At 34.3% G+C, this 26,838-nt stretch overlaps 2 protein-coding genes across 3 annotated transcripts; one reads left to right on the top strand and one right to left on the bottom strand.

The window, feature by feature from the left end:
* Positions 1–237: 237 nt before the first annotated feature.
* On the bottom strand, positions 238–3,789 carry LOC117904597. Its single transcript, XM_034817282.1, has 6 exons — positions 3,649–3,789; positions 3,363–3,459; positions 2,007–2,364; positions 918–1,395; positions 770–828; positions 238–596 (listed from the first exon to the last, which is right to left on the bottom strand). The coding sequence occupies exons 1-6, from the start codon at positions 3,755–3,757 to the stop codon at positions 552–554; spliced, it is 1,146 nt and encodes a 381-aa protein (XP_034673173.1). The 5' UTR covers positions 3,758–3,789; the 3' UTR covers positions 238–551.
* Positions 3,790–9,528: 5,739 nt separating this feature from the next.
* Positions 9,529–26,828, top strand: LOC117903948 (protein IQ-DOMAIN 31). 2 transcript variants are annotated; one of them, XM_034816463.1, is made up of 8 exons: positions 9,529–9,824; positions 9,944–9,983; positions 17,500–17,630; positions 18,320–18,595; positions 20,556–20,759; positions 23,112–23,192; positions 24,235–25,276; positions 26,524–26,828. In XM_034816463.1, the coding sequence occupies exons 3-8, from the start codon at positions 17,547–17,549 to the stop codon at positions 26,556–26,558; spliced, it is 1,722 nt and encodes a 573-aa protein (XP_034672354.1). In that variant the 5' UTR covers positions 9,529–9,824; positions 9,944–9,983; positions 17,500–17,546; the 3' UTR covers positions 26,559–26,828. The 2 variants fall into 2 exon arrangements, with proteins under 2 accessions (XP_034672354.1, XP_034672353.1); XM_034816462.1 differs by having other exon boundaries at positions 18,302–18,595.
* The last annotated feature ends 10 nt before the right edge of the window (positions 26,829–26,838 follow it).

Raw genomic sequence — 26,838 nt, 5'->3', positions numbered from 1 at the left:
GTACTCGGAATAAGATTCACGTATGTTTCAAGAATGATGTCCAATTCACAAAAGGCTGCTAGTGTGGGAAGGGAGCTGAGGAAAGCAGTTCCAAGTACCAAGTTAGTATCCATTCAGCCCAAATCAGACTCGGCTTTGAACAGGAAGGAAAGCAGCCGAGGAATGGATGTTCAAAGTCAATAACAGTATGTATTTTGAATGAGAAACAGAATAGGAGTAGAGTAAACCCCAAGTATATAAGGTAAAGAAGTCATGCTTGCAAACATATATCATCTTATATCAGGACACCAAAAATGAAGCTTAGTACTTCGATACAATTTAAATCGCCAGAATAACTGTATGATACTAGACACAAACAATCCCAGTTTTACTGAACAATAAGAAGGGAAAATGAATAGTAAATGCTTAGTTTCACACCAGACAGGATCACCACTTTCACATTGACCCTTTCTATACAAAGGAAAAGCCCTCACTAAAAAACACTGAAGACAAAATCCAACAAGAGTAAAAGAGTTTTATCAGGAGTTCACAGCATGTTTGGTGCAGCATGTCTACATTACTTCAGTCAAACTAGTTTCTTCCATCAGAGGGGCATCCTACAAGCAGACAAGGAATACAACATATTATTTCATGATCAAATATGAAATGACCTTTGCTAATATCAGGGAATCCACACTAACTTCAATTATATAACATATCAGGGGCAATGGATGAATTTCAGATTCTTAATATTTAATTTCAAACAAGTAAAAGAAAGTAGCTAGTTTACCATGTTTTCTTTGTTTTCTTGAAGTGTTGTTTCCTCTGTTGGCAAAGAATTGACTGGACCTGTAAGAGAAACCAACTCATGAGTTTCTCAACTCAAATGTACACAATGAGGTTAAAGAATTACAAAGAAAGTCCCACTCTGCATTTACCTTCTTCATTTGCAGATTTCTTTCCTTGTTTCTTTATCACAACCTTCTCTGTTTTAGAATCTTGCTTACTTGGCTTCTGGGGTTTCCTTTGTAAGTTGCGGCTCCCAGAGTCAGAAACCGATCTTGTATTCACTGAATTCTTATTCAATGACCCCCTGACTCTAGTTGCAGGATTATTCTTCTGAGTAGTCTCCTTATTGGCGGATTCTGTGACTGAAGAAACTTGAGCAGCATCAGTGTTCAAGGACTTTGGTTTCAGTTTCCTAGTGCTCCTAGTAGAAGAAGTGCTGTGAACATCATCATCAGATGATCGAGTTCCCTCTCCAGGCACCTGAGAACAAGTTTCAGAAACCTGCAACTGCTCCAAGTTCTCTGAAATTTCATAACTATTGAATAATTCTTTCACAGATTCTCCGAGTTCACCAAGGCTATTCCGGCGTGCATAAGACTTTAGCTCTTCCCGCATTCGCTGGAGAGGCTGAATTCAATATTTAAACGAAGGAAAAATACAAAAAAGGGCTCAGAACTAGATACATATGCAGAAATAAAGTTCACAAACATTCATGAATAGATATCTTATTTTGCACTTTTAGTAACCTACCCATCATAAATAAAAGCACAAACGTGCTTCATACAGAACAGAATTAATAGTTGGACTGATCAGCTAGATGGTGAAACATTGAGCTTTTCTACTGAAATCAGAAAATAAGAGAATGGCCTTTTAAAAAGGAAGAATTTAAAGAAAAAAGAAAGGAAGAAATAAAGAACTAGAAAAATCTTACATGAAAAAAAAAAAAAAAAGCATCAAACTTGGAGAAAGCAGATGATCAATTCACAACCTCCTAAACAAAAATAAGGAGACCTACTGTAGGCATTTAGCTTTCTACCACATTGATGTAAATGGGGTTCTGTTTGAACATTCCTCGAATTTGGACAGGTTGGAATTGATTACTTTCTGATTTGAAATGAATGGTTGCTGGCTAGCTCAAAGCATGGTGTCCATATGAATGGAAAAAGGGATGTTTCTTGAAACAAGTTTCAATAATTGAACTTAACCAATGATTGATTAGTATGTCTAAAAGAGTATACCTTACATCCAGCCTCCCAGGCAAGTTTGAAGAAACCAAGTGAAATTGAGTGCATAGCAGCAGATTCAGATAGCTTAATCTGTGACAACCAATATGTTGCTGAGGATATATAGCTGGAGTTCCTGCGGTTCCCTGATTTGGAAACATCAGAAACTGGTGTGGCACTTTTCCCTTGACTGGTAACAGACCTCTTGGCCCTAGTCTCAGAAATTGGAGTAATGTTGCCAGCCGGTTTCATGTGGGGGCTGGCATTTGACTTGGCAGGAATAGAAAATCTTCTAGGCGGCTTGGCTGCTGTGTCCTTGGTAGAGCTGTCGAGGACACTCGCACTCTGACTGACCTTTGAGACAATTCTTCCCCTGAACAAACACAATCCCAGTTGAAATCAATTCTTTTGAATATGGCATGGTGGTGGTAAAAGGTTGAAAGTGAAAATATAAAAATGTAAACATCTGCATGTTCTTGTTACCAATATTAGAAGTGTGTCAGATATTTAAACATATCAATTTTGGGTGATGCTCTGCAACAGTTGATGCCTAGGACAGAGCTGCTTACATAAATGAGTCATATTTCAATTCAAAATTTGTAACCAATTCAAAACTGTGGCATTTTTTTCTTGACTGATCTGCTGCAAGTGGATGCTTTAAACAGAATTGCTAACAAGAATATTGAACACAATACCTGTGGGTATTGGTTTAATTAACAATATTGGATTGAGTACTTACTTTATTGTAAGTAGAAAATATGACTGAACACCAACAGGGTACCCCAACTTGATGAAATTTGAAATTGACTTAATAAGAAAACACAAGGGAATGACAGTCATTGACTCATAATTAAGTGGGAATTAGCAAACAGATATCCACCCCTAAGATGTTATATATATAGAGGTATATATACAGATTTCCCACTACATCTACACAAATGAGGAAAGCAGAAGAAATTTTCAAATCATCTCTAGTAACTCCATCAAAAAATTCCTAATTCTCTGCTTCATTAATTTGAATTTGTTTTTGGCCATTGAAATTAATTCCTTAATTATTTAACCACAAATCTCCCAAAGTAAATGAATTGATTTCCAGCAGTCCATCAATTCTTGTATCCATTTCAAAGCAACACATCCACCATCATTTTTTTTTATTCTCAGAGGAAGAAAGAAATTCCGACCAAATCAAATAAAGGTGTAGACTTTAAATCAGCCCCAAAAAATAACAATTTTTTCTCATGGATCCAACCATAGGAAAAAAAAACCGTTAAAAAAGGACTGTATTACTCGTTAAACAACATTACAAAAAATGCACAAATTTAAAATATATAAAAATATATATATCATTAGAAAAAAAAAAAAAAAAAGGACCTCTTGGTTGCAGAAGAGTTTGAAGTATCTGCCGTCGATTGTTTCTCCTCCTTGGATTTAGTCGCGGATCTCAGAGGATACCGAAGTTTAGACTTCCCTGGAAACCAAATTTTCATATCAACACATGATACTGAGAGAAATTAAAACTAAATTAAGTAATCGAATAAAAAATCTTCCATGATAGAGAGAAATATTAAATCAAGCAATCAAAAGCAGACAATATCAAGCAATTAAACACTCGATTGCCTTCAATTGTCCAAAAGGAATATTAGGGCAAAGCATTTACCATGAACAGAGGGCTGATCTTTGATGGCCTCCTCCATAGAAATGGCTTCGATTGTGGGATTGCGATCAAATGAAATTGCTAATGATGACGAAGGAAAGAAGGGAGCCATTTATAATTGAAGTTCTCTGGGTTCTGTCTTGAGCGGGAAAACTCAAACTCGGGATGCTTTCGTAATACTCGCAGGCGTAGCCGAATTTTGGTACTCGCGCTGCCGCTGTGAGACCTTTTGGGATCTCTGACGTGGAGGGATATCATTTGAAGAAAAGGATGAGTCAAGAGTCTGAGTTACGCTGAGGTGTATCTGGATCACTTTTTTTAATGCGTGGCAGTCAGTGGTAGAGAGTAGCTTTGTGCGAGTAGGGATGAAGGTGAAGCACTGCGGATAAAGAACGGTCTATGATGCGAGTTGAATTCTTTGAACGGCTCCATTTTTGCGGGTCCCATTTCAGACGCTCGTGAATTCGAATTTCAAATTTCGAATTGTTGCCGTTAATAGCGAGAGGCGGTTGGATGGAAATGGGCCAATGCACTGGGCCTTGGTTAATAGCGTAATGGCCTTTTTTCTGGTGGAGACAGGAGATTGCATATTAGAAAGACCAGGAGGCGCTATAGGCGTGAGTGAACAGTTGGGTAACTGTTTTTTAAAAATAGTTTTTTACTCTCTAGAAACAAAAAAGAAAAAAAAAACACATTTAAAAACCACAAAAACATCAAATATCCTATAAACATCGTCCAACAATTTTCAAAAATTATTCTAAAAAATTACTTTTCAAAATTGTTTTTAAAAGCACTTCCTAAACAAGAATTATAAATTCTATGAAAGTTTTGGAATAAAATAATTATTTCATAAAAAAATGCATGACGCTAAAATGATTCCTAATCTGATGTCTGTTACAAAAAGAGGAAGAAAATTTTAGGATATTGAATTAGTATGCTCCGAATATGCAATCTCGATTTGAAAGTATATGGTAAAATTTAAGGTTATATTTGATTGATTTGATATAGTATAAAATATGATAAAAGAAGATAATATATTTTTATTTTATGATTGATAATGAGATATAATAAGCTATATTATTACTTATGATATCCTTTTTATATGAGATATGTAAATTTTAAGTTAATATATAAAATATACATATCTTATATATCATAAATTTATTTTTTTATTAAGATAATATAATTTATGTTTTATAAATTTGTTAAACTCATTTACCTAAAATTTCACTAAAAAGTAAATTTTATAAATGAAACAAATTTATATAGATGTTAACTAATGAAATTTAAAATTGGCAAAAGTTAAATGTACATACACCAATAAGAATAAATTTGTTAATAATATTATTTTTTAGAATAGAATTTCATGCATGTGGGGCGTTCTTCGTCATCTAGCATGATCCCTAACGTCGTCTAGAATAATGCATATTCTATAAAAGAGCCATGTGGCATTTTCGTCCACCCTAATGGTCCGGACAAAAACAAATCAACTAGGCACTATGCATACTCGTCAGTCAAACATTAACTATAATGAGCATTAAGTGTATTGATTAAAGCAATAATTACGAGGTTAAAAACATCATACTTTAAGACTCATCAAGGCATAACAATCGTTATGAGCTAACAATTATTGGTATTAAAGACGGTAATGCACAATCAAATACACAATTAAGGCATCCGAGAAGACGTTACATTTGAGTAAGGATAAATATCTTTTCTTCACCACAAGAAATGTATTTTGCCATTTTTTTCCAAAAACAACTCTTACTCGAGTATTTCATCTCTGACTTAAGCTTCATAGGGATGTGCTCAGAAAACTCATTCGAACATTCTTTTGTGCACATGCAATTGTTATCTATGTCACGTGGAGGCTAGTCAAACACTTTCTTTGCTCGTCGTGCACCAACAATGCAATTGGTTGAACAACTAAATTATAAATTTTGAGACACTTTGGTATACAATGGTACTCAAAAGAGGTGAATAACTTTTCAACAAATAAATAATAACTTCTTAAGGTTTTGTAACTTTTGAAAATAAAAACCATTAGCCTTCAAAATCACTATTGATTACTTTGATCAAGATGTCAAAGAAGACTTAAAGAGTATTTAGTAAAACTTAGTACTTATTGTATAATGACTTAAATTAATTTTAGGTTAAATTATTCTTAAATTATTAACTTAAAACTTATTATTTAATTTTTACTTCAAATATTAAGATTATATGATAAAATTAACTTTAAATGTATTCTAAATTGACATATTTATTCTTATTAATTTAAACTAATATTTATTATAATTAATTTTAATTATTATTTATTTTTATTGATATTGAGTGATAAATTTATATGTTAAATATTCATATTTAAAGTATTATGAATATATAAAGATAACCACAAAATATTTATTATAAAAAATAAGTCATGGATGTCGAGTTATGATTGCAAAATATACTTTGATTAAGGTGGACATATAAGGCAAAAATGATTAAGATAAATGATAAGTTAATTATTTACTTAAAATTATTTTTAAATTATAATTCGCTTAACAAGAGAATTCTTACTATCATTTATCATAAAATTGAAATTATTGGGCGTTGGATTCCCATAGATTACAAGCTAACATACCATTAAATTATTTTATCAAACATATTTAATTTATTTAATAGCTTAAATTAACTTATTAAATCATTAATTGGGTTTACCAAACACCCTCTTGGTTGGAGCAACCTTATTTGTCACTTTCGAAAATAAAAACTATTAATATTTAAAATACTAAACTTATTACTTCATGATTTAAGTTATTTTTAGGTTTAAGTTGTTCTTAAATTATTGACTTACAACTTATTACTCATTTAAATATCAAGATTGTTTTGTAAAGTTAACTTAAATTTTATTTTAAATCATCAAATCAACATATTTATCCCTCATTAATTTAATTAACATTTATATTTTTATTAATCTCAAGCAATCAAAATATTTGTTAAATATTCATATTTGAAATTGTTAGAAAAATTGACTAATTCAACTTAAAGTAATCACCCTAGAGGAGGAGGAGGAAGAAGAAGGGGGGAGGCCAATAGGGTGATGGTATCTTTTTGCAAATTTAAATTATGTGAATGTAAGAGACAATTATATACAAATACATAATAAAATAATATAAAGATGGTTACATATAAAATAAAATAGTAGAGAAGAGAGAATGTAAACACAAGATTTTTATAGTAATTCGACGCAAACCGACTTACATCCATTTTCCTCTAGTTTCAATCCCAAACTTGAAGTTTTACTAATTCAAGGCTTCTAAACTATCTTGGATAACTATTTTTTTCAGTTTAAAACCTTTTAAACAAGTTTGAAAAAATATTTGACACAAGATTTTAGTTGAAAATATGAAATCATTCAATTTTAAAAGATTTAAAACAAAATAACTTTTTTATGATTTTGGTGCATAAGTAAATAATGAAAAACCTAGTGTACCAACAACCTTATAAAGAGATCTTATGAAGATTAAATTTTGAAAAACACTTATATGATGTTTTCTACTTCATATTGATTTCCTTTTGGTTTGATTTTGTTTTTGTGATTGCCACTTAAAAATCATATTATCTAGTCACACTTGAAATATAATAATTAGTTTTAATCCTTATTTTGTTATCATCAAAACCGATATTAACAAAACCTTGATTTCACATAAATGTTATAAAAATATGAGATAATTATAAAAATATTTACTATGAAAAATATGTTGTGAATGTAAAGTCATAATTATAAAATATATTTTCACTAAATATGAATAAATGAGGTAAAAGATATTTGAGATTAAAAATAAGATAACTATTTTGGTTTAATATTTAATATTATTTTTAACTTTAAGTGTTGATGATAAATTATTTTATTAAATATATTTAACATACTCTATGACTTAAATTAAGTTATATTAAGTTGCTAACTTAGAAGGTGTTTGATAAAACTTAATTATTATATAATGATTTAAGTTGATTTTAAATTAAAATATTCTAATTATTTAAATTTAAAACTTAATACTTAATTTTTACTTTAAATATTAAATTATTTAATAAAATAAAATTAAAATTTATTCATAATCACCAAATTTATTTATCTACATATACATACCTCATCCAGACTTGATGCTTAAGTATTTGAATTCCATTCAAACCATTAAAACACATGAAAGAAAGAAAGTTGTGTTGGACTAGTCCATAACTTGAAAAAAATTGTTTGTCTCATATAGAGCGCCAAGAGTCTCTCCTCTTAGCAACAAAACATGCATTACAATAAACCACACAAAATCTCAACTTAAAGGGGTACTACTCTCACCCATATCTCTTAACTAATATGGAGAATCGTGAATCATATAAAATGATGATTAAAAACTAATCGTCATCTAGATAAATAACAAAACTTTATTTCATGGATAGATAATAAAATCTGATCTCATCCAATAAAAAATTTAGATGATAAATATGTCAAAACCTCATACTAAATCGATAAGATAATAATATCGGAATATATATGTATAATATTGATATGTAGACAGACAATCACTAAAATACCCAACAAGACACTCTCTCACAATAATCATTACAATTTTTTTTCTTTCAATGCTTTTGTTATTTATATATACAATAATATACTTATGAAAAACAATATGTAACAAGGAAAACAAAAAAAATCCAATATATATCGATGACAATAAGAAAAGACAATAAAAATACGAAAGATAAATTCCAAATTTGGAGCTAAAGTTAAAGTTAAAAGAATATCAATTTTGTAGGAATTCTGACAAATTCCATCCACATCATTGAATTAAAACAATTATTAGAACTTTATCATTTAACAAATAAAATCTAAACCATCCAAAGAATTATTTTGTCTTTGTCAAAGGGCCACATTGAAATTATGATATATTTAAGAAAAAAATAAAATATGTCAATAATTTTCATATCTTATTTAAATTTAAGAGTATAATTTATTAGGTATTTGATAAAATTATAATTAAGTTATTGACTTAAAACTTATTACTTTATTTTTACTTTACGTATTAAAATTGTTTGATAACATTAATTTAAAATTTATCATAAATAATTAAATTGACATATTTATCCTCATATATTATAATTAGGGTAAATGAGATCAAATAATAATGAAAGTCGTAAAATAGTAAAAGAAATCGTTGAAATAATTAAGATAACTGAAGATAAAAAGATAAAATAAAAACATGAATACAAAATTAAGTTAAATATTTTTAATAATTATTAAAAAATTATTTTTGACTTTATCAAATATATTTAATTTATTTAATGACTTAAATTAAATTATTAAATCATTTTAAATTATTAAATTGATTTACCAAATATTTAATTAATATGAAAAATGCACTTTTCACGTTTATGGTAATTATTCAAATTAATTAATTTATTTATAAGAAAGCCATTTTGTTTTGGTGGATGTATATATATATATATATATATTTTTTTTTTTTTTATTTGAATGTTTTAATCATACATGGCAAAAAAATTTCGATTGGTTAAACTTTATCGTCCACGTAAATATTTTTTTTATTACGAATAAAACAACAACAATGCTAAAAGTGAGATTCGCTGTAGGGCTCACAGCACATCAGTAAGAGGCATCTCAGTGCCAGCGTGGCAACATCAAAACAACATCCCCTGAGCGCCGCGAGTTTCACGCACCGAAGTCGGCGAAGGTCATCACGCGCTGATTTGAGCGTGAGCTTCTAAGTTTAGGTAGGAGGGCACATGGGTACTTTCACCATGCGTCGGAAAAAAGAATCTGCACACTTGGAATCGAAGTAACTGCACCTTGATTGCATCGCTAATCGGTCGCGCCAATAACGCTTGCTCACTGTGATCCCCCCCTCTCGGCCCTCCGATCCGACTTACTCTCTTGATCTGTCTTATCAAGTTTAGAATCCCGGTCAAAATCAAACAATCTGGCGGCAGAGAAGAGGGCTTCACGTGTACTAGAATGAGACCTCCCACTCGTTATCATTTTCCTTTATTTCATCTCTAATTCCAAAAATTATAGAAATTTTCTCTCATCAACGGTAGGAGTACAGAGTATGCGTAGAAGAAGCAAAGGAAATATTGATGGATCTCTTCATCACATTTTCTTGATTTGCAAGCTCACTCCACTCATGGTACATTTGGCTTTTGATTTTTCATTTTTTTCTCACTTTATTTTACGCTTTCTCTCCTTTATTTTCTCGCATTTTCTTCTGATTCTTTGATGTTTTCCTCCGCTGTGTTCGGAGCCCAGGCATGGTAGATTTCGTCCTTGGAAGGACTACATTTGTCTGGTAAGTTCCAGATCTGACTCTGTCTTAGCTCATGTGTCTCAATTCCCGTGTTATTTCTTCACTTTCCTTCCTGATCTATTACTGTTTGGTTGCTGAAGAAAATGTAGGAAAATGAAAGGAACTTTGAATTCACTTGGTGTTTAAGATATCTTGTAAGGAAAACGTGCAGCTCAACATATTAATATTTTTCAAATACGTTTCCTCAGAAACTGAACCGAGCATTAGTTTTGTATTGGTGTGTGTAGCAGTTCTAGTGCTCGTTTGGTTTACAGATCTTGGCCAGCTCTATGACTTCGTAATCTTTGAATTCTGTTTTAGTTTCTTGTTTTCTTTTCATTGTTTATTAGTTCTATCTGGTTTTGTGTCTGTTTTGTGGTATTGAGTTGGTTGAAATTGTAGGGAATTAAACCGAATTCCCAACTCGTGAGAAACAAAAAAATTAGAGAAAACACACGCGTAAGAAAAACAATCACACGCACAAAACAGTATTTACGTGGTTCGGCAATTTGCTTACGTCCACGGAGTTGCAGGGATATCACTATTATCAGGGAAGAATACAAAGTACTTACATTGCGGCTACAATATTCTTTCTATATATATAACACGACAACCCCACCACACTAAAAAACCCTAATTACAAAAGGTGGTTCCACAATGGGCTAAACGGGCCCAACAGGCCTCAATAAATCTCCCATTAAAAAGCCATGTAATATTATTCGGGTCGGGTCATCAAACCGGATCAAACAAAACTAGGCTCCACAAAGCCCAACAAATCTCCCACTTGGAGACTAGTCCAATCACCAACATTAAACCGCTATTCTCCAAAAAACAATCCCTCATCCCTACAACTCATCCTCCTGTCCTCAAGTTAGAAGACCAATTGAAGCTGCGCACAGCTTCAACTTCTCAACAGTGACACCCTTAGTCAACATGTTTGCAAGGTTCTTAGATCTACAAATCTTCTCAAGTATTACCAGTTTATCCTCAACAAGATAACGGATAAAGTGGTATTTTGTTTGTATATGTTTCGACTTTGAATGAAAAGCCAAATTTTTGGCAAGAAAAATTGCACTCTGACTGTCACTGTGTAGAATGTCCATCTCCTGCTTCTTACCCAATTCATCTAAGAAACCATGTAGCCAAATCATCTCCTTTCCAGCTTCAGTTGCTGCAACATACTCAGCTTCTGTAGTAGACAAAGTAACAATCTTCTGTAGATTTGAGGTCCATGATATAGCTGTACCACCTAGAGTAAAAACAAACCCAGTAGTACTCTTTCTACTATCAATATCACCAGCAAAATCAGCATCTACATAACCCTGCAGTTTCAAACTTGCACCTGTGAAACAAAGACATGTATCTAATGAACCCTTCAGATATCTTAAAATTCACTTGACTGCCTCCCAATGCTGTTTTCCAGGCCTACTCATGAATCTGCTCACAACTCCCACTGCATGTGCAATGTCTGGCCTTGTATACACCATAACATACATCAAACTGCCAATAGCTGAGACCTACTCATAAATCTGCTCACAACTCCCACTGCATGTGCAATGTCTGGCCTTGTACACACCATAACATACATCAAGCTGCCAATAGCTGAGGCATAAGGCGCCTTGCTCATATGGTCCCTTTCTTCTTCTGTCTTCGGTGACTGTTCTTTGCTTAGTTTGAAATGACTACCCAAGGGTGTGCTTACTGGTTTAGCTTCATTCATGTTGAACCTGCTGAGAACTTTCTTCACATACTCGTACTGTGAAAGCTTCAATGTACCATTAGCCTTGTCTCTAATGATTCTCATACCAAGGATTTGCTTTGCAGCTCCCAAATCCTTCATTGCAAACTGTTTGGACAATTGCTTCTTCAGATTATTAATATTTTCAATGTCAGACCCTGCAATAAGCATATCATCCACATACAATAGTAATATGATGTAAGAATTGTCAAAGGATTTAACATAGCAACAGTGATCAACTTCACATCTTTTGAACCCAATTCTATGCATAAAATTGTCAAACTTCTTGTACCACTGTCTAGGAGCTTGTTTAAGGCCATACAAGCTCTTTCTCAGTTTGCAAACTAGATTCTCTTGTCCCTGAACAATGAACCCTTCTGGCTGAATCATGTAAAGGTCTTCCTCTAAGTCACCATGAAGGAATGCTGTCTTCACATCTAACTGCTCAAGATGTAAGTTTTCTGCAGCCACCATTCCAAGTACAAGTCTAATTGTTGACATCTTCACAACTGGAGAAAATATCTCTGTGTAGTCAATGCCCTCCTTCTGTTAGAACCCTTTAACAACTAATTTGGCCTTGTAACGTTTGCTACCATCATGCTCATTCTTTATTCTGTATACCCACTTGTTGTGCAAAACCTTTTTTCCTACTGGCAATTCAGTCAGTTCCCATGTCTGATTTCCCAACACGGAATCCATCTCATCCTTCATGGCTAACTCCCACTTGCTTGAATTCTCATCTTGCAAGGCTTCATCATAACACTCTGGCTCACCACCATCAGTCAATAAGAGATAATTTAAAATAGGTGAATAACGCTACGGAGGTCTAATGTTCCTGGAAGATCTGCGAACTTCAGCTACAGGTGTACTCAAATCTACCTGTGAATTTACATTCTCCTTATCTTCTTCACCCCCTTTTTGGACAGTACTTTCAGTCAATTCATCTAAGTTGACAAACTCAGATTTCTTTTGATCTATCTCTGTAACATCTGACACTACAGTTGACCTATCCTTGTACATAACCTGTTCATTAAATATCACATTTCTACTTCTGATGATTTTCCTGTTTTGTTCATCCCAAAACCTATAGCCAAATTTCTCATCACCATAGCCAATGAAAAAACATATTTTTGACTTTGCATCAAGTTTACTACGAGCATCAAAATCAATATGAACATAAGAAACACAACAAAAAACTTTTAAATGTGAAAACTTCACCTCTTTACCACTCCAAACCTCCTCAGGAAGTCTGAACTCCATGGAAACTGATGGTCCTCGGTTTATCAGGTAAGCTGCAGTGCTAACAGCATCAGCCCAAAAAGTTTTTGGTAGTCCAGCATGCAACCTCATACTTCTAGCACGCTCATTGAGAGTTCTGTTCATGCGCTCAGCCACACCATTCTGCTGTGGTGTCCCAGGAATGGTTTTCTCCATCCTAATTCCCTGTGCAGCACAATACTCACTGAACCCTCCATCTATGTACTCTCCTCCATTATTTGATCTCAAACATTTTATTTTCAAACCTGTTTCTGTCTCAACCATGACCTTCCACTTCTTAAAAGTTTCAAATACATCAGATTTATTTTTCAGAAAATAAACCCATACCTTTCTACTTGAGTCATCAATAAAAGTGATGTAGTACCTTGAACCTCCTAGGGATGCAACCGGAGAAGGCCCCCACAAATCAGCGTGTACTAGTTCCAATTTTTCAGCCTTCGGTGTCCTGCCAATTTTCAAGAAGCTCACCTTTTTTTGCTTTCCTAAGATGCAACTTTCACACATGTCAAAATCAATGGACTTCAATTCTGGTAGTTTTCCTTTTGACAACAACATCTTCATCCCTTTCTCACTCATATGACCAAGTCTGCGGTGCCATAGGCTTGTATCAGTACTTGCATCAACAACTGCAATTGTGTCTCTTGGACATGAGGTCATATACAGAGTACCGGTCTTCTTTCCACAAGCCAATACCCTAGCTCCCTTTGTAACCTTCCAAGTACCACCAACAAATAGTATTGCATGTCCTTCATCATCAAGTTGTCTAACAGAAATCAGATTCCTCCTCAGGTCAGGAATATGTCGAACCTTCTCCAGTAACCAAACAGACCCATTGGGCAACGATATCCGGACGTTTCCCAGACCCACAACATCCAAGGCTGAACCATCAGCCAAATACACCTTACCAAAATCACCTGCAACATAATTTTGTATGATTTCTCGGTGTGGAGTGGTATGAAACGAAGCTCCTGAATCCAAAACCCAATCATCAAGTGGACTATCTACTGCAAGAAGTAATGCATCCTGTACCTCTTCTGTTACAGCATTAGCAGAATCATCTTCATTTTTCTTCTTAGGGCTTTTGCATTGCCTTTTAAAGTGACCTGTTTTCCCACAATTCCAACATTGTACTTGTTGGCCTGATCTAGATTTGCTTCTGTTCCGATTAGAATTTCTGGAATTTGATCTACCCCGATTTGAATTTCTGTCATTACCTTTGCCTCTTGTCTCAAGGTTTAGGGCAGAACCAGATCCTGAGGTTTCACCTGCATCTCTTCGGCGAATCTCCTCAGCCAGAATTAAATCTCGTATATCATTGTACTTGAGCTTTTCCTTTCCCGTAGAATTGCTTACTGTCATCCTCATTGCCTCCCAACTGTTTGGCAAAGAAGCCAAGATGATCAGAGCACGAATCTCATCATCAAAATCAATTTCTACAGACGACAATTGATTTGTGATTGTATTAAATTCATTCAGATGTTGTGCTACTGATGCATTCTCTGCCATATTCAAATTGAACAATTTCTTCATCAGATGCACCTTATTGTTTGCGGACGACTTTTCATACATACTGGACAAAGCCTTCATCAAATCTGCTGTGGTCTTCTCCTTTACAACATTATGTGCAACAGACCTAGACAGAGTTAACCTAATAACTCCTAGAACCTGTCTGTCAAGAAGCGCCCATTCCTCAGCCTTCATACTCTCAGGTTTTGTCCCCAAAAGAGGCAGATGCAATTTCATCCCATAGAGATAATCTTCAATCTGCATCCTCCAATACGCAAAGTCTGTGCCATCAAACTTTTTTATTCCAGATGCCTTTCCTGCTTCCTCTGCCATTGCTCCCACTCAAACCTAACCCTAGGCTCTGATACCAGTTGTAGGGAATTAAACCGAATTCCCAACCTGTGAGAAACAAAAAAATTAGAGAAAACACACGCCTAAGAAAAAATCACACGCACAAAACAGTATTTACGTGGTTCGGCAATTTGCCTACGTCCACGGAGTTGCAGGGATATCACTATTATCAGGGAAGAATACAGAGTACTTACCTTGCGGCTACAATATTCTCTCTATATATATAACACGACAATCCCACCACACTAAAAAACCCTAATTACAAAAGGTGGTTCCACAATGGGCTAAACGGGCCCAACAGGCCTCAATAAATCTCCCATTAAAAAGCCATGCAATATTATTCGGGTCGGGTCGTCAAACTGGATCAAACAAAACTAGGCTCCATAAAGCCCAACAGAAATTACTGTATTATTTATATGTTAGGCATACCCGGATCAAACTAACAAAGTGTCGTAATTTCTTTATTCTAAAGTTTTTTACATGGCTATTGCCTACTTGAAATGGGTCGGAAGATTTAGGTCCATGTAGTTGGATATTCGACAAGTTGAGAGCCAAATGATGCATAGTGATTCCTATATGTGTTGTGGACTAGTAACTGCATCTTGCTGAGTGTCTGGATTTGAATATTTTTCATGATAATTTCTTGATGACTTTTCCTTTTTGCTTTTATGACTTTTGCTTGCTTGTGTTTTTATTAACTTGTACAAAGTTTTCAGATAATATTTTGTTTGGTGTAGGCCGTGCCATCTTTTGTTCTTCTTGCAAGTGCTTTCCCAAGAAACATTGGAAACAATTTGCACAAGTGTTCTATTGGCTAACAATACAACAATAAAGGGGCTCATTTTTGTATTTTATTTTTATTTATCTAAATGCTGGTAGACATTGTGATTAATATTTTTATAGTATAATGAGATAAAACATAGCTAGTGATAGTGATGTAACTATCAAAAAACCTAATAACACACTCCTTTCTTTCTAACTAATTAAATGTGTATACTTAAAGGACGCACTGGACATCATATAACACTTGTTGATAACTTCATACTAAGAATGCAGACAATTATGAGTCTTGCATGACTATTTTTCAAAAATTCTGTTTAAAGGAGCAAAGTGTAATATGAGGTATTGGGACCCCTAGGATACAAGGTATAAGCTTTAACAATGAGGCATTAGCATCAGGATCTCAAACAATCGAATGGTTGCAACTCTAATTAGTTAAATGACAATGAGTAAAACTGTAAAAGGTGGATCATTGAGATTTATAATAATGAATTATACATGCATATAGAAACTAAGCCAATGATTCTATAATTATTAAAAAGAGAAAGAAGAGCTGCAACAATTGTTGCAGTTGGTTTTGAATTTATTCCAAGAAATGATTCTGTATTTGGGCTCACTAGCACAGATTTCTATCAACACCAACTGAAAAATTATTCAATATATGATACTACATAGCAAGACATAAATTTTTAGATTCACTAGACAAATCGAATAAAGTGTAAGAGTATAGCCTAGTGGAATAAAACCATATTTAAGAACTAGTTTCCTTAGCAAGAGAAATATAAGTGATAAGTATGTTTAGATTCACTAGCAAAAAGAAATGAAAGTTTTAGAGAATAGCCTAATGGAAGAGAACAGTATTTGCAAGCTAGTTTTGTTGGCAAGAGAAATGTAAGTGGGCACAGTGCATGGGTCTACTCATCAAAACTTAAAGTGAAAGCCTCAAGGATGTTCCTTCCAAACTTTGAAAGGAGATTCTCAAGTCATTTTTGAAATAGAGTCACTGGATTGTTGCTTAGGCATGTTGGTTCCTCCTTGTGCAGGAAATTATATAGGGCCTAATATGTGGGTGCACAGAACTGTATGTCTAGGATTTAATCCTCTGCTATGTGGACTTGTGTAACATTAGAATTTTTCTTGGATTGATCATGGGAACATTGTTAAGTATTGGTAGTTTGGATTGACCTAAAGGCATGGAGAGTGAAGGTCTCAAATACAATTTTAGGGTTTTTAAAAATTAATTAATGTGTTAATCAAATCCCTGTTAATTACTTCCTATTCATGCAACTACCATAACATACAGAGTAATTAAGAAGGAAAATTAGAAAGCATGTAGTGTGAAGGAATTGTTTTTGTGTATCCCTCTGCTTTGTTTGGCCTTTTGGCGCCTTTGTATATGCCATGTATACTTTTGTGCTCCCTTTTATTAGATATTATTAATATATTGATTCTTTGCCTATCAAAAAAAAGAAAAAAAAAAAAAGAAAGAAAGAAAAACATTATAGAGAAAGCAAGGCACCAAGGAGAACCCCAAATGGGAAAAAAAATCCCATGGGAAAAATCATGTTCAAATCTAATCCACTATAAACTTTTGTTATGGCTACAAGAATATTGATTTGGCCAACTTCCACATCTTATTTGGTCCATTATAATCTTTACTAGTTAAGTGCAAATTTGGATAGTGTGTGTGATTCTTGTTTCATTTATCATAGAATTCCAACAGGAAAAAAAAATGGAAAAGAAAAAATGAATAGTGTGTGTGATTCTTTTTTCATTTATCATTTTGGTTGCATGTCACTAGTTTATGTTTCATTTCTCATTTTGCTTTTATGTAAATTTGAGCTGTAATCATATGAAATAATGCAGGGAGGGGAGTGCAGGCTTTTGTGATTTTATATTGCAGTATTCCTACAATGGGCAAATCACCAGGAAAATGGATCAAGACCCTACTTTTTGGAAAGAAAGCATCCAAATCTAATTTTTCAAAAGGAAGAGAGGTATTTGTAAATTGATCACTATACAGGTTACCTGGTCTGTCATAGATTTGGCAGCAGCATAAGATTCATTCTGCACTACTGCAAATCTTGATACAGAAGATATGACCCAATAAATTTTATTTTTTATTCAGGCTTTATTCTGAACTCAGTACCTGATTAATGACATCAAAATATATTTTATGTTGGTCTGGTGGTTTTCAAGGCTGTATTAGTAAATGATAAAATGCCTCACTTCAAAATTAAGCTTCACGTTATCTCACATTTTTTTACGTTAACACTAACTGGGGATTTTAGTGCATGTTAGCATCATAATTTCAATGACTGGAAGCTGATGTTGCTTGTAGACAACCATATTTCAGTTGTGACTTCATCCAGTTCTGCATCATTCAGTGTGCAGCTAACTTCTACCATTGGCTTTGGTTTAAATATCAACAATTGTAAAAATTACTATTAGAAATTTAAACTTCTGGTAACTATCAGTTTAATAAGACCAGCATTTTCTCATAGACATTTTTCTGCATGATATGTACAAGTTTAGCAGTCCTTTTATTTCATACAAGTATCATTTTGACTCCTATGGAGTTGTTTTAACTAAACAAGCGGATTCAATTTGATGTTAACCTGCTTGCATCTGTATTAAGATTATTAAATATACAAGTTCTAATTGATAGTTTGATCCCAATGTGAAGAAAGTTGCAAATGAGAGAGAAGTGTGGGTTGCTGCCAAGGCACCAGAAGCTGACTTGGGTTTGGATCCCCATGTGTCATCAGAGGCTCCTAATATTATTGACAAAAATGAGATGTTAGAATTTGAGAACAGGGAAGCTTCTGCGGGTGGAATATTGTCTGGGGATCTGGATGCAGATATTCAAGGGTGCAGACAACTCAGTACACTAAATAATCCTGAAAGGATAAGACAGGAGCGAGCTGCTACAAAGGCCCAGGCTGCTTTTAGGGGTTATCTGGTAAATTTCTATTGCTGGAATTGCTGCTAATTTGGTTGATGGACAAGCAACACAAAATGAAAACTGCTGTAGTTTTTTTCCGTCTTGGGTATGGTGGTGCAACATCCCTCCTATTTGTAGGGATTGGATGGGATATGGATCTGACTTCTAATGCAATCCACAGCCTGCTCAAAATGGGAAGTGATAGTACTAGCACTTACTCGACTATGTTAAAAATATTTATAAATCTCATTCTATGTTTTGGATATATATATATTTTTTTCGACTGCACATGTTTACTGTTGTTTATGCAAAAATTGTTTTTCTATTGCTTGCTCATCTGTGAAATCAAATCTCATGGGCTCAATTGACCTATTGGGTGATAGGGGTGCAACTTGGGTGGGTTGGCTTTGACCCAACCCAAAGCCAACCTGATCTTTGAATTGGCTTGAACAATTATTTTTAATATTTGGGTTGGGTTGGGTAAAGTGTTAACAATCTGAATTCGATTTGGCTTGGGTTCAGGCTAATGCTCAAACAACTTGCCCGAACCCAATTTAAGATTTTGTTTTATTTATATTTAAATTATCCTATATAGTAATATTCACTTTAGTTATTTTCTTTTAGATTTTTGTGGAAAAATATCTAATTATCTAAATCCAATGGGTTCAATTAACCTATTGGGTGATAGAGGTGCAACTTGGGTGGGTTGGCTTGACCTAACTCGAACCCAACCTGGCCTTTGAATGGGCTTGAATAATCATTTTTAATATTTGGGTTGGGTTGGGTAAGGTGTTAACAACCCGAAATCGATTTGGCTTGGGCTAAGGCTAAGATTCAAGCAACTTGAGCCTAACCCGAATCCAATTTAAGATTCTTTTATATTTATATTGAAATTTGGGGAAAAAACCTTCTTGTGTGAGGGTTTGAACTTTGAACCATTACCCTTCGTTTTAGAAGGAAACCTGGTCACCACTCAACTGTCCAATTGATTTTTGCTCTTTTTTGCCTTCTCTGAAAATAAATTAGTATTCTTGCCCCTCCCTCAACTTATTTTCTAGCTTCGCCACTGATCTCATTTTAGTTATTTTATTTTAGATTTTTGAGGAAAAATAGCTAATTAGAATTATATCATATACTTTTTTATTTTTTCAAAAGGTATATGAAATTTATTTGAATTTAATTTTTACTTTTTTTTTATTATCTTGAAAATTTGTCTCCTTTATTATTTAAATTTGGTATAAATATATAGATTTTTTTTTTTAAAACTTTGTGGAGTGGATTTTGAATATACAGCTTGATCAATCCAAATCTAATCTGACCAAAACTCAACCCGAGCTTAGAAATATGATATTAGGATGGGATTGGGTTGAGGGTTGAGTGTTTCATAATTCTGGTCCGCCTCAACCCACCCAAATCGCAAACCTCTATTGGATGATGTAGCTTTCCAGTTCATAAAGCATTTTCTGGACTGTTTCTCATAACTCTTTATCCATGGAAAAGAACGATAATACTGAATGATAAGTCTAATCTTTTTCTCTCTTCATCCAATATGTGCCACCTGAATCTCTTTCTTTCCCTCGAGTCTTTAGAGTGTAGATGTGGGCCTACTAGGGTCATCTGACTGCCTGCATGTTTCCTGTTTGAAAACCACATGCAGGGGTATAGCTTCTCAACTTGTAAATTGTTTTTCAGAGAGGATTTCCTAGGCAAGAGTAGCTTCCTCCAGCTTCCTTTACTGCCTCAGATATTATAATGTTTAATATACATCAGTAGTTGTACTAGAATTTTAGCTGTTTGGTCACTTCCACCAAACATCTGGCCCTGATTGTTTGTATTTATCATCCTGAATGAGTTCTGACCATATGTAATATCTTATGCTTGACAATTAGTTCATTTACTTTTTTTCTTCCAGTCCATTGTCTTAATATCTATAATAGTGAAAACTTTACCTGCCCTGATGTAAGCTTACTGTGTGAAGGCTCGCCGTGCATTTCGGGCCCTCAAAGGGATAATAAGGTTGCAGGCTCTTATCCGTGGCCACTTGGTGAGGAGACAAGCTATTTGTACCTTATACTGTATGCTGGGAATTGTCAAGATACAGGCCCTTGCTCGTGGAAGAAGGATCAGGCATTCTGAACTTGGCCTCAGAGTGAATAAGAAATGCATTCAAGTGAAACCTCTGGTAATTTCTTGAGTGACAATGCCAGCAATCAATTTTGAATCATAGTTCTTCTTTTCATAATTCTTATTATCAGAACAAGGAAAAGTGAAGCCGCTCACCGTTGTAATCTCTGCTTGAAAAATTTGAACAATCTAATTTGATAAGAATTGATGTGATCCTGAATCTTTGGATCATGCTACTTTTAATAAGGTAGGTGATCGCTCGGATTTTGTCGTTTATTGGATCAAAACAAAATTTATAACCTAATTCACTATTCTATAGCAATTTGTACCCGATCAAAAAGTGGTTTTAGTACAAACTACCGTAGTATAGTGGTATTTAGGTATCGTCCACAAGGATGGATTATTCTCGGTAATTAAGGCTTGAACGAGATGATAAGAAATGATGGTGATCAAGTGAAATTTACTTGAAATTGCATGATAAATTCTCAAGATAGCAATGTATTCAAATTGAATTGAAAATGAAGTGTAAAAGAGAAGAAAATTTACAAGATGTGAGATTCTCGGAGTTAGGATTTTCTAGAGAGCAATTTCCATGGTGAATAGGTGTTGAGATCTAATTTTCATCAAGTTAGATTGAAAACCTAAATTTTCATCTAAACCGATTTTTGATTTAGCTTTAGATCTAGATCTAATTTCTCTTAAAATTAGGTAATCTAATCCAAGAGATCAATTCAAATCATATATTCAATTCATCTTAAATTATCTTTCAATGATTCACACAATGCAACTATTCAATCTCATCAAATCTAGCATTAAGAATTTGATGAATCTACCTAGTTTGCATTGTAGTAATCATCCAAGATAATTTGAAGAGAAAAATCCCCAAATTTCAATTAATCAATCAATTGGATCAAATTACCTTTGCAAATCAAACTCAATTCTCTAATTCACCATAGATCTTGCCTTTAGATCTTCCTTCCTCCGAGAAAAACGAGATTTAGCCACTCATGCTTGGAGATTTGATCTCACAAGACATGTTTGGCTACCGAGAAAATGAGAGAAAATAAAGGAAAGTAGAGAATTATATAGAGAAAAGAAATCTAAAAAGTTCTACAATTAGAAAATGTATCAAAAGTCCTTAAATGAGTTAATCCCGTTTCTATTTATAGGCCAAGGTAAAAATGACACTTGGCAACATTCTAGAGGTCTTCCGGATGCTTCTTCATCAAGGAAGCTGGAGAAAATGAATTTTCGCACGAGCCCTAGCAATCTCGCATGATGGTGCGAAGTGGAGAATGCAACAGCTTCCTTTTCGTTCTTCTGGAGCGTTTCGCATGACTGTGCGAAAATTTCGCATGGTCATGCGAAATTACTTCCTCAAAATTTCCTCTTATGCTGCAGCCACCTCCCTTCTGTCTCATTTCGCATGACTGTGCGAAAATTTCGCATGGTCATGCGAAACCGACAATTATGCTATTCCGGCTCCTCTTTACAACTTCTCTCATTTCTTCATGTTTAATCCATCTCCACCACCTTCAATTAAGCTTCAAAGCTTGGTTCAAGTGCATTTCCTCTTCCTCATGACCACATTATGTACCCTCCTCCATTCATTTTCCATTTGTCACTCCATGCTTCAAAAATCACCTTAAAATATCTCCAAAACTCAACAAAAACCATTAGTATCACTTGTAAGGGTAGTAATGTATTACTTGGGCAAATTAGGCATAATTACTACTCAAAAAGGTCTAAAACACATGAAAGTTAGTATCTAAAATATGTGGTTTTTGAGTAGTAATCAGTAGGATCTTTCAACTATCAGGTACCTATTTTCTATTTGAATAATGATACATGCAGCAGAAACTATATGAGATGATAAAGGAACCTGAGTACAGGCACCCTTTTGAAATATGGACATCGTTATTATATATTGTAACCAAAGGTATTGAATTATCTTCTTGGTTCTACCTTTCAATTTACCCAAATATGGACAATTAAAATTCCTTTACTAGGAATAAGAGGTGGACATACAAGTTGAGGAATCCAGGCATCTTGTAAATATATGGTTTTATTGAATTGTATCTGGTTTCCTTGGCTGCTCATCACTTAGGAAGACCCCCATGCCTAGGTGGCACTTAGATTCATTGGCCATGCTGATTTGTTCCCTTAATGAACATACTATGATATATCTATGTTAAATTTTGTACTCTGCTGGGTGATTGAATAGCCAGCATAAGAACTTAAAGCAAATTCTTACATAGGATACTCCAAGTAGTTAGGATAGGGCCTTCTTGAGTGAGATATGGAATGCATTTAGTTCCAAGTGAGTACATTATATCTCTATCACAGAGTTAAACCAGCTGGTTTGCCACATGCTTCTATTTACCAATTTCTTTATATTTTTCTCTATCAGAAGGGCAAGCTTGGGGATCCTGCTGGAGTTAGCTCATCCACACAACTAGCAAAGCGAACCGCAAATACTTTTGTTCATAAGGTGAGCTCTGGATCATGTCATGTCCATGGATGCAGGCGTGGAAATTTCTATATTCTGAAATAGACAAAAACAGAGCTAGCATAACAGTATGTGATACTTTAAAAGATGAGGTATACTTTGTCCATTGTGCTTTTATCATATCCTGTAGCGGCTTATTAGCCTACAATTGTTCTCTTCCATGCATCGTGATCTGAAAATTAAGCCTGGCCTTGGAAACATGTGCCCCGATCTGATTTCCATAGTTATAGAATTACATTCCAGAATAAGTAAGATTTCACATAGGCTTTTGAGGAATTTATGCTTGGAAAAGGGTTGTAGTTTGTTTTTGTGTTTTGTGCATGAGGAATGGGCTTGCTTAACAAATACTTGAAAATTTTTCATACGGTCTTGGCACACACTAGCCAGTGGTTGAGACCTGTACCTTAGTTCCACCTTCTTATTTTTACTTGGAACCTTCAGAGACTGAGTTGTACCAAACCATTTCTGATGCTCAAGGTTTCAATGCCGTAATAGTAGAATTAATTTAAGTTTAGTGACATTGAAACCTAATACAGCAAGCGATATAATTTCATTTGTTATGGCATCCTGGCTAAAATTTTAAGTAGCTTTATTCCATCCCTGAATCATATGGTAATCCCTGGGTTGCTCAATGCTGTGTCTGAGCACATCATATTCTTGGGATTCACTATAAGGTTAATAAGAAATAAACCTTTAGAGCCCATTTGAGATTGATCCTAGGAGAATTAGAAATACTACATAATACTTAAAAAGCACTTTTCTTGCCAAAATTAGGTATTTAGAAAAAGTTTGATAAACACTCATAAGAATCTAGAGAATCACTTTTAAGAATCTAGATAATCACTAGTTATTTTACCCATTTTTGAAAACCATTTTTGGACTTTATAAAAACATTTCTAATAGAAGTATTATTGACAAAAGCACTACAGGCTAAAAGTGCTTTCAGTTTATCACTAATAAAAAATACATAGATTTCAATTTCGGTTTTGTCATTTGATTGAAACTACTTATTTTGTTGCTTTAGCTTCTTGCTTCATCTCCCACTGTGATGCCTCTACACCTTCAATATGATTCTGATGAACCAAATTCAGACTTCTATTGGTTGCAATGCTGGTCAGCATCCCACTTCTGGAAACCGATTCCCCAACCAAGGCAAGTTCCTGACTCAAAATCCCAGAAAAAGCAGGGTAACCCTCAAGCTATAGAAACTGAAACAGGTAGGCCCAAGCGCAGTGTCAGAAGGATCCCTGCTATGAATGTTGACAGTATCTCAGCCCAATCAACCACTGAATTTGAGAAACCCAAGCGCAACTTCAGGAAACTTTCAAGCCGTCCAGCAGACCCAGTACTGGAACATCCACAAAATGAGCTTGAAAAAGTTAAACGTAATTTGAGAAAAGTTCATAACCCAGTTGTGGAGAGCTCTGCCCAGCCGGGCAATGAAACTGAGAAACCAAAGCAAAGTATGGAAAAGATATCGAGCACTCCAGGACATGATGTTTTGGAGCAGAGCATGGGTGATTCTGCAGAGAAGATGAACATGGAGACACCTGTGACTGTGTCCAAACTGCCTGAAGTAGAAACAACAACAGAACCACCGGCAGTGATATGGGTGAATGAGGCATCGGATTCATTACACAATGACCAAACTGTAGTTGAGTTACAGCCGGTAGAGAACAGTGGAAAAGATGAAAATATTCCTGTGGCAAATGAGGAATTGAGCTCTAAGGAGGATGCTATTAGCAATGAAAACCAAAAATCAAGCAGGAAAGCTTCTATTCCAGCAAAGCCAGAACGTGCAGAAAATGGGCTAGAGAGCAGTCCAAAGTTGCCAAGCTATATGGCAACAACTCAATCTGCAAAGGCAAAGCTCCGAGCCCAAGGCTCCCCTCGGTTGGGGCAAGATGTGCCTGAGAAGAATAACATAACCAGGCGTCATTCTCTGCCCTCCTCTACTAATGGCAAAATGAACTCATTGTCACCGAAGACACAGAAACCGGTTCAAGGAAATGGCAAAGGAGGAAATAGAAGTGACAGATCCATTTTGTCTTCAAAAGATGGAAACGGTAAGGAACTTGTGATCTCATTGGAGTTTCTGATTCTTGTTTTCTCATGTGATGCTGCTTCTCATTTTCCAAAAGTTTTCGTTCTACTCCTTTCACACCACACACAAGCACACCCTGATTCGATGCTGCTTCCCATTTTTCAAGAATTTTGGTTCAGTTCCTTTAACAACACACACAAACACACCCTGAGAATAGTCAGCTTAGTATTGCTGCAACCTGGTGAGTTAGATCCTACCTAACCCGTGAGATCCCAAACTTGGATTAGGAAATTTTAACTTGATCTAAGATTGTGTTGAGCTTGGATTGAGGCTTTAGCCTTTGGGTATCTATAAAATTTACTAATGATAGGTATATATTATTTTTCATTTTATAGCACTCAAAAATTGAAATAAAAGGAAAAAGTAGATAGAGTTAGATATAAAAGCAAAGAGAAATGAACTTTTATATTAAATATAAGCACGATAGATAGGATAACTTAATTCATATTAATTCTAATTTTTTTCTGTCATATAGAATTTTGACCATATTAATCCTTCTACTAATTTTTATTTTAGCTTGTAAGTATTTGATCTTATATTTATAGATGCATTATTTTGAAAAAACTTATTTTCTTAATATTGCCTTAATTGAGTAACTATATGATTGATGATCCAACAGATTTGACTTGAGTTGAAAATTTCTAATCTGAAGTGAGGTATGATTGGGTTTGGGTTGACTTCTAATCTATCAACCCACCCGAGTTGCAGTTCTAATTACTGGTTTGTTTCTCCATGGGTTGGAATTGGGATTTTCTTCATGCCACTCCACAGTGCTGTGCATGCAAGTTATGATGCATAGTAAAAGCTAGTATTCTCAATATATAGTAAATTTCCAAAAAGAGCTTTGTCATATTTTGTAACAAACTTTGCATCAGCTCAAATAGAAATTCTCAGTATGAAAGAAGAATTTTGCGGCTTTTGTAGAATAGACATACCTCATCAAACATCTAGGTGGCTTATTATTTTTTATTTTTAAAAATAAAAACTCCTATATAAAATGATAACTTATAAAAAGATAAAAATTCAACTTGGTGATTTTTACTTTAATTTCAAAATTTTGAAAAAGTGTTTTCAACCTATATTTTGAATAAGAATTTCAACATTTTATACAGGCGTTCTTATGCACTCACTTTTTCATTGTCTTTTTTGTTTTTGTTTTTGGGCCTTCCCGTTAATATCTTGGTTCTTGTTTTTGTTTTTGTTTTACAGCAAAGGTGGCAGTCCAAACAGAGTGGAGAAGGTGATTGGAAGGAAATCCAAATTTTAAGAAAAGTTACAGTAAGTTAAATTTGTGAGCAACTTGTTGGCTTTGTCTTTATGGTGCAAGATTATTGTGTAAAAAAACTGAACATGGGTTCCCACTCGGAGGTGTGTGATTGTGCGAAGAGCTTTTTCAAAAGTTTCTTTTGCTTTTGAGTGTGAGAGAGTATATGTACATCCATAGGATTTGAAGTTTCATCGTACTGCAATCATTCATTAATTTTAATTTCTGCTTGGTTTCTATTATGAGAGTATAATTTCTGT

Source organism: Vitis riparia, chromosome 17, assembly GCF_004353265.1.
Source record: "Vitis riparia cultivar Riparia Gloire de Montpellier isolate 1030 chromosome 17, EGFV_Vit.rip_1.0, whole genome shotgun sequence".
In the NCBI taxonomy this organism is placed as follows: domain Eukaryota; kingdom Viridiplantae; phylum Streptophyta; class Magnoliopsida; order Vitales; family Vitaceae; genus Vitis; species Vitis riparia.
This window is presented reverse-complemented; position numbering and strand designations above follow the sequence as displayed.

Excerpts from the sequence above, each read along its gene's own strand:
- LOC117903948 (XM_034816462.1), top strand. The coding sequence starts at position 17,547 with ATGGGCAAATCACCAGGAAAATGGATCAAGACCCTACTTTTTGGAAAG. Across the intron at positions 17,631-18,301 it reads ATTTTTCAAAAGGAAGAGAG|TTTGATCCCAATGTGAAGAA; the intron begins GTATTTGTAAAT and ends TCTAATTGATAG. Across the intron at positions 18,596-20,555 it reads CTGCTTTTAGGGGTTATCTG|GCTCGCCGTGCATTTCGGGC; the intron begins GTAAATTTCTAT and ends TACTGTGTGAAG.
- LOC117904597 (XM_034817282.1), bottom strand. The coding sequence starts at position 3,757 with ATGGCTCCCTTCTTTCCTTCGTCATCATTAGCAATTTCATTTGATCGC. Across the intron at positions 1,396-2,006 it reads CCTGGGAGGCTGGATGTAAG|CCTCTCCAGCGAATGCGGGA; the intron begins GTATACTCTTTT and ends TATTGAATTCAG. Across the intron at positions 829-917 it reads GAAATCTGCAAATGAAGAAG|GTCCAGTCAATTCTTTGCCA; the intron begins GTAAATGCAGAG and ends TTTCTCTTACAG.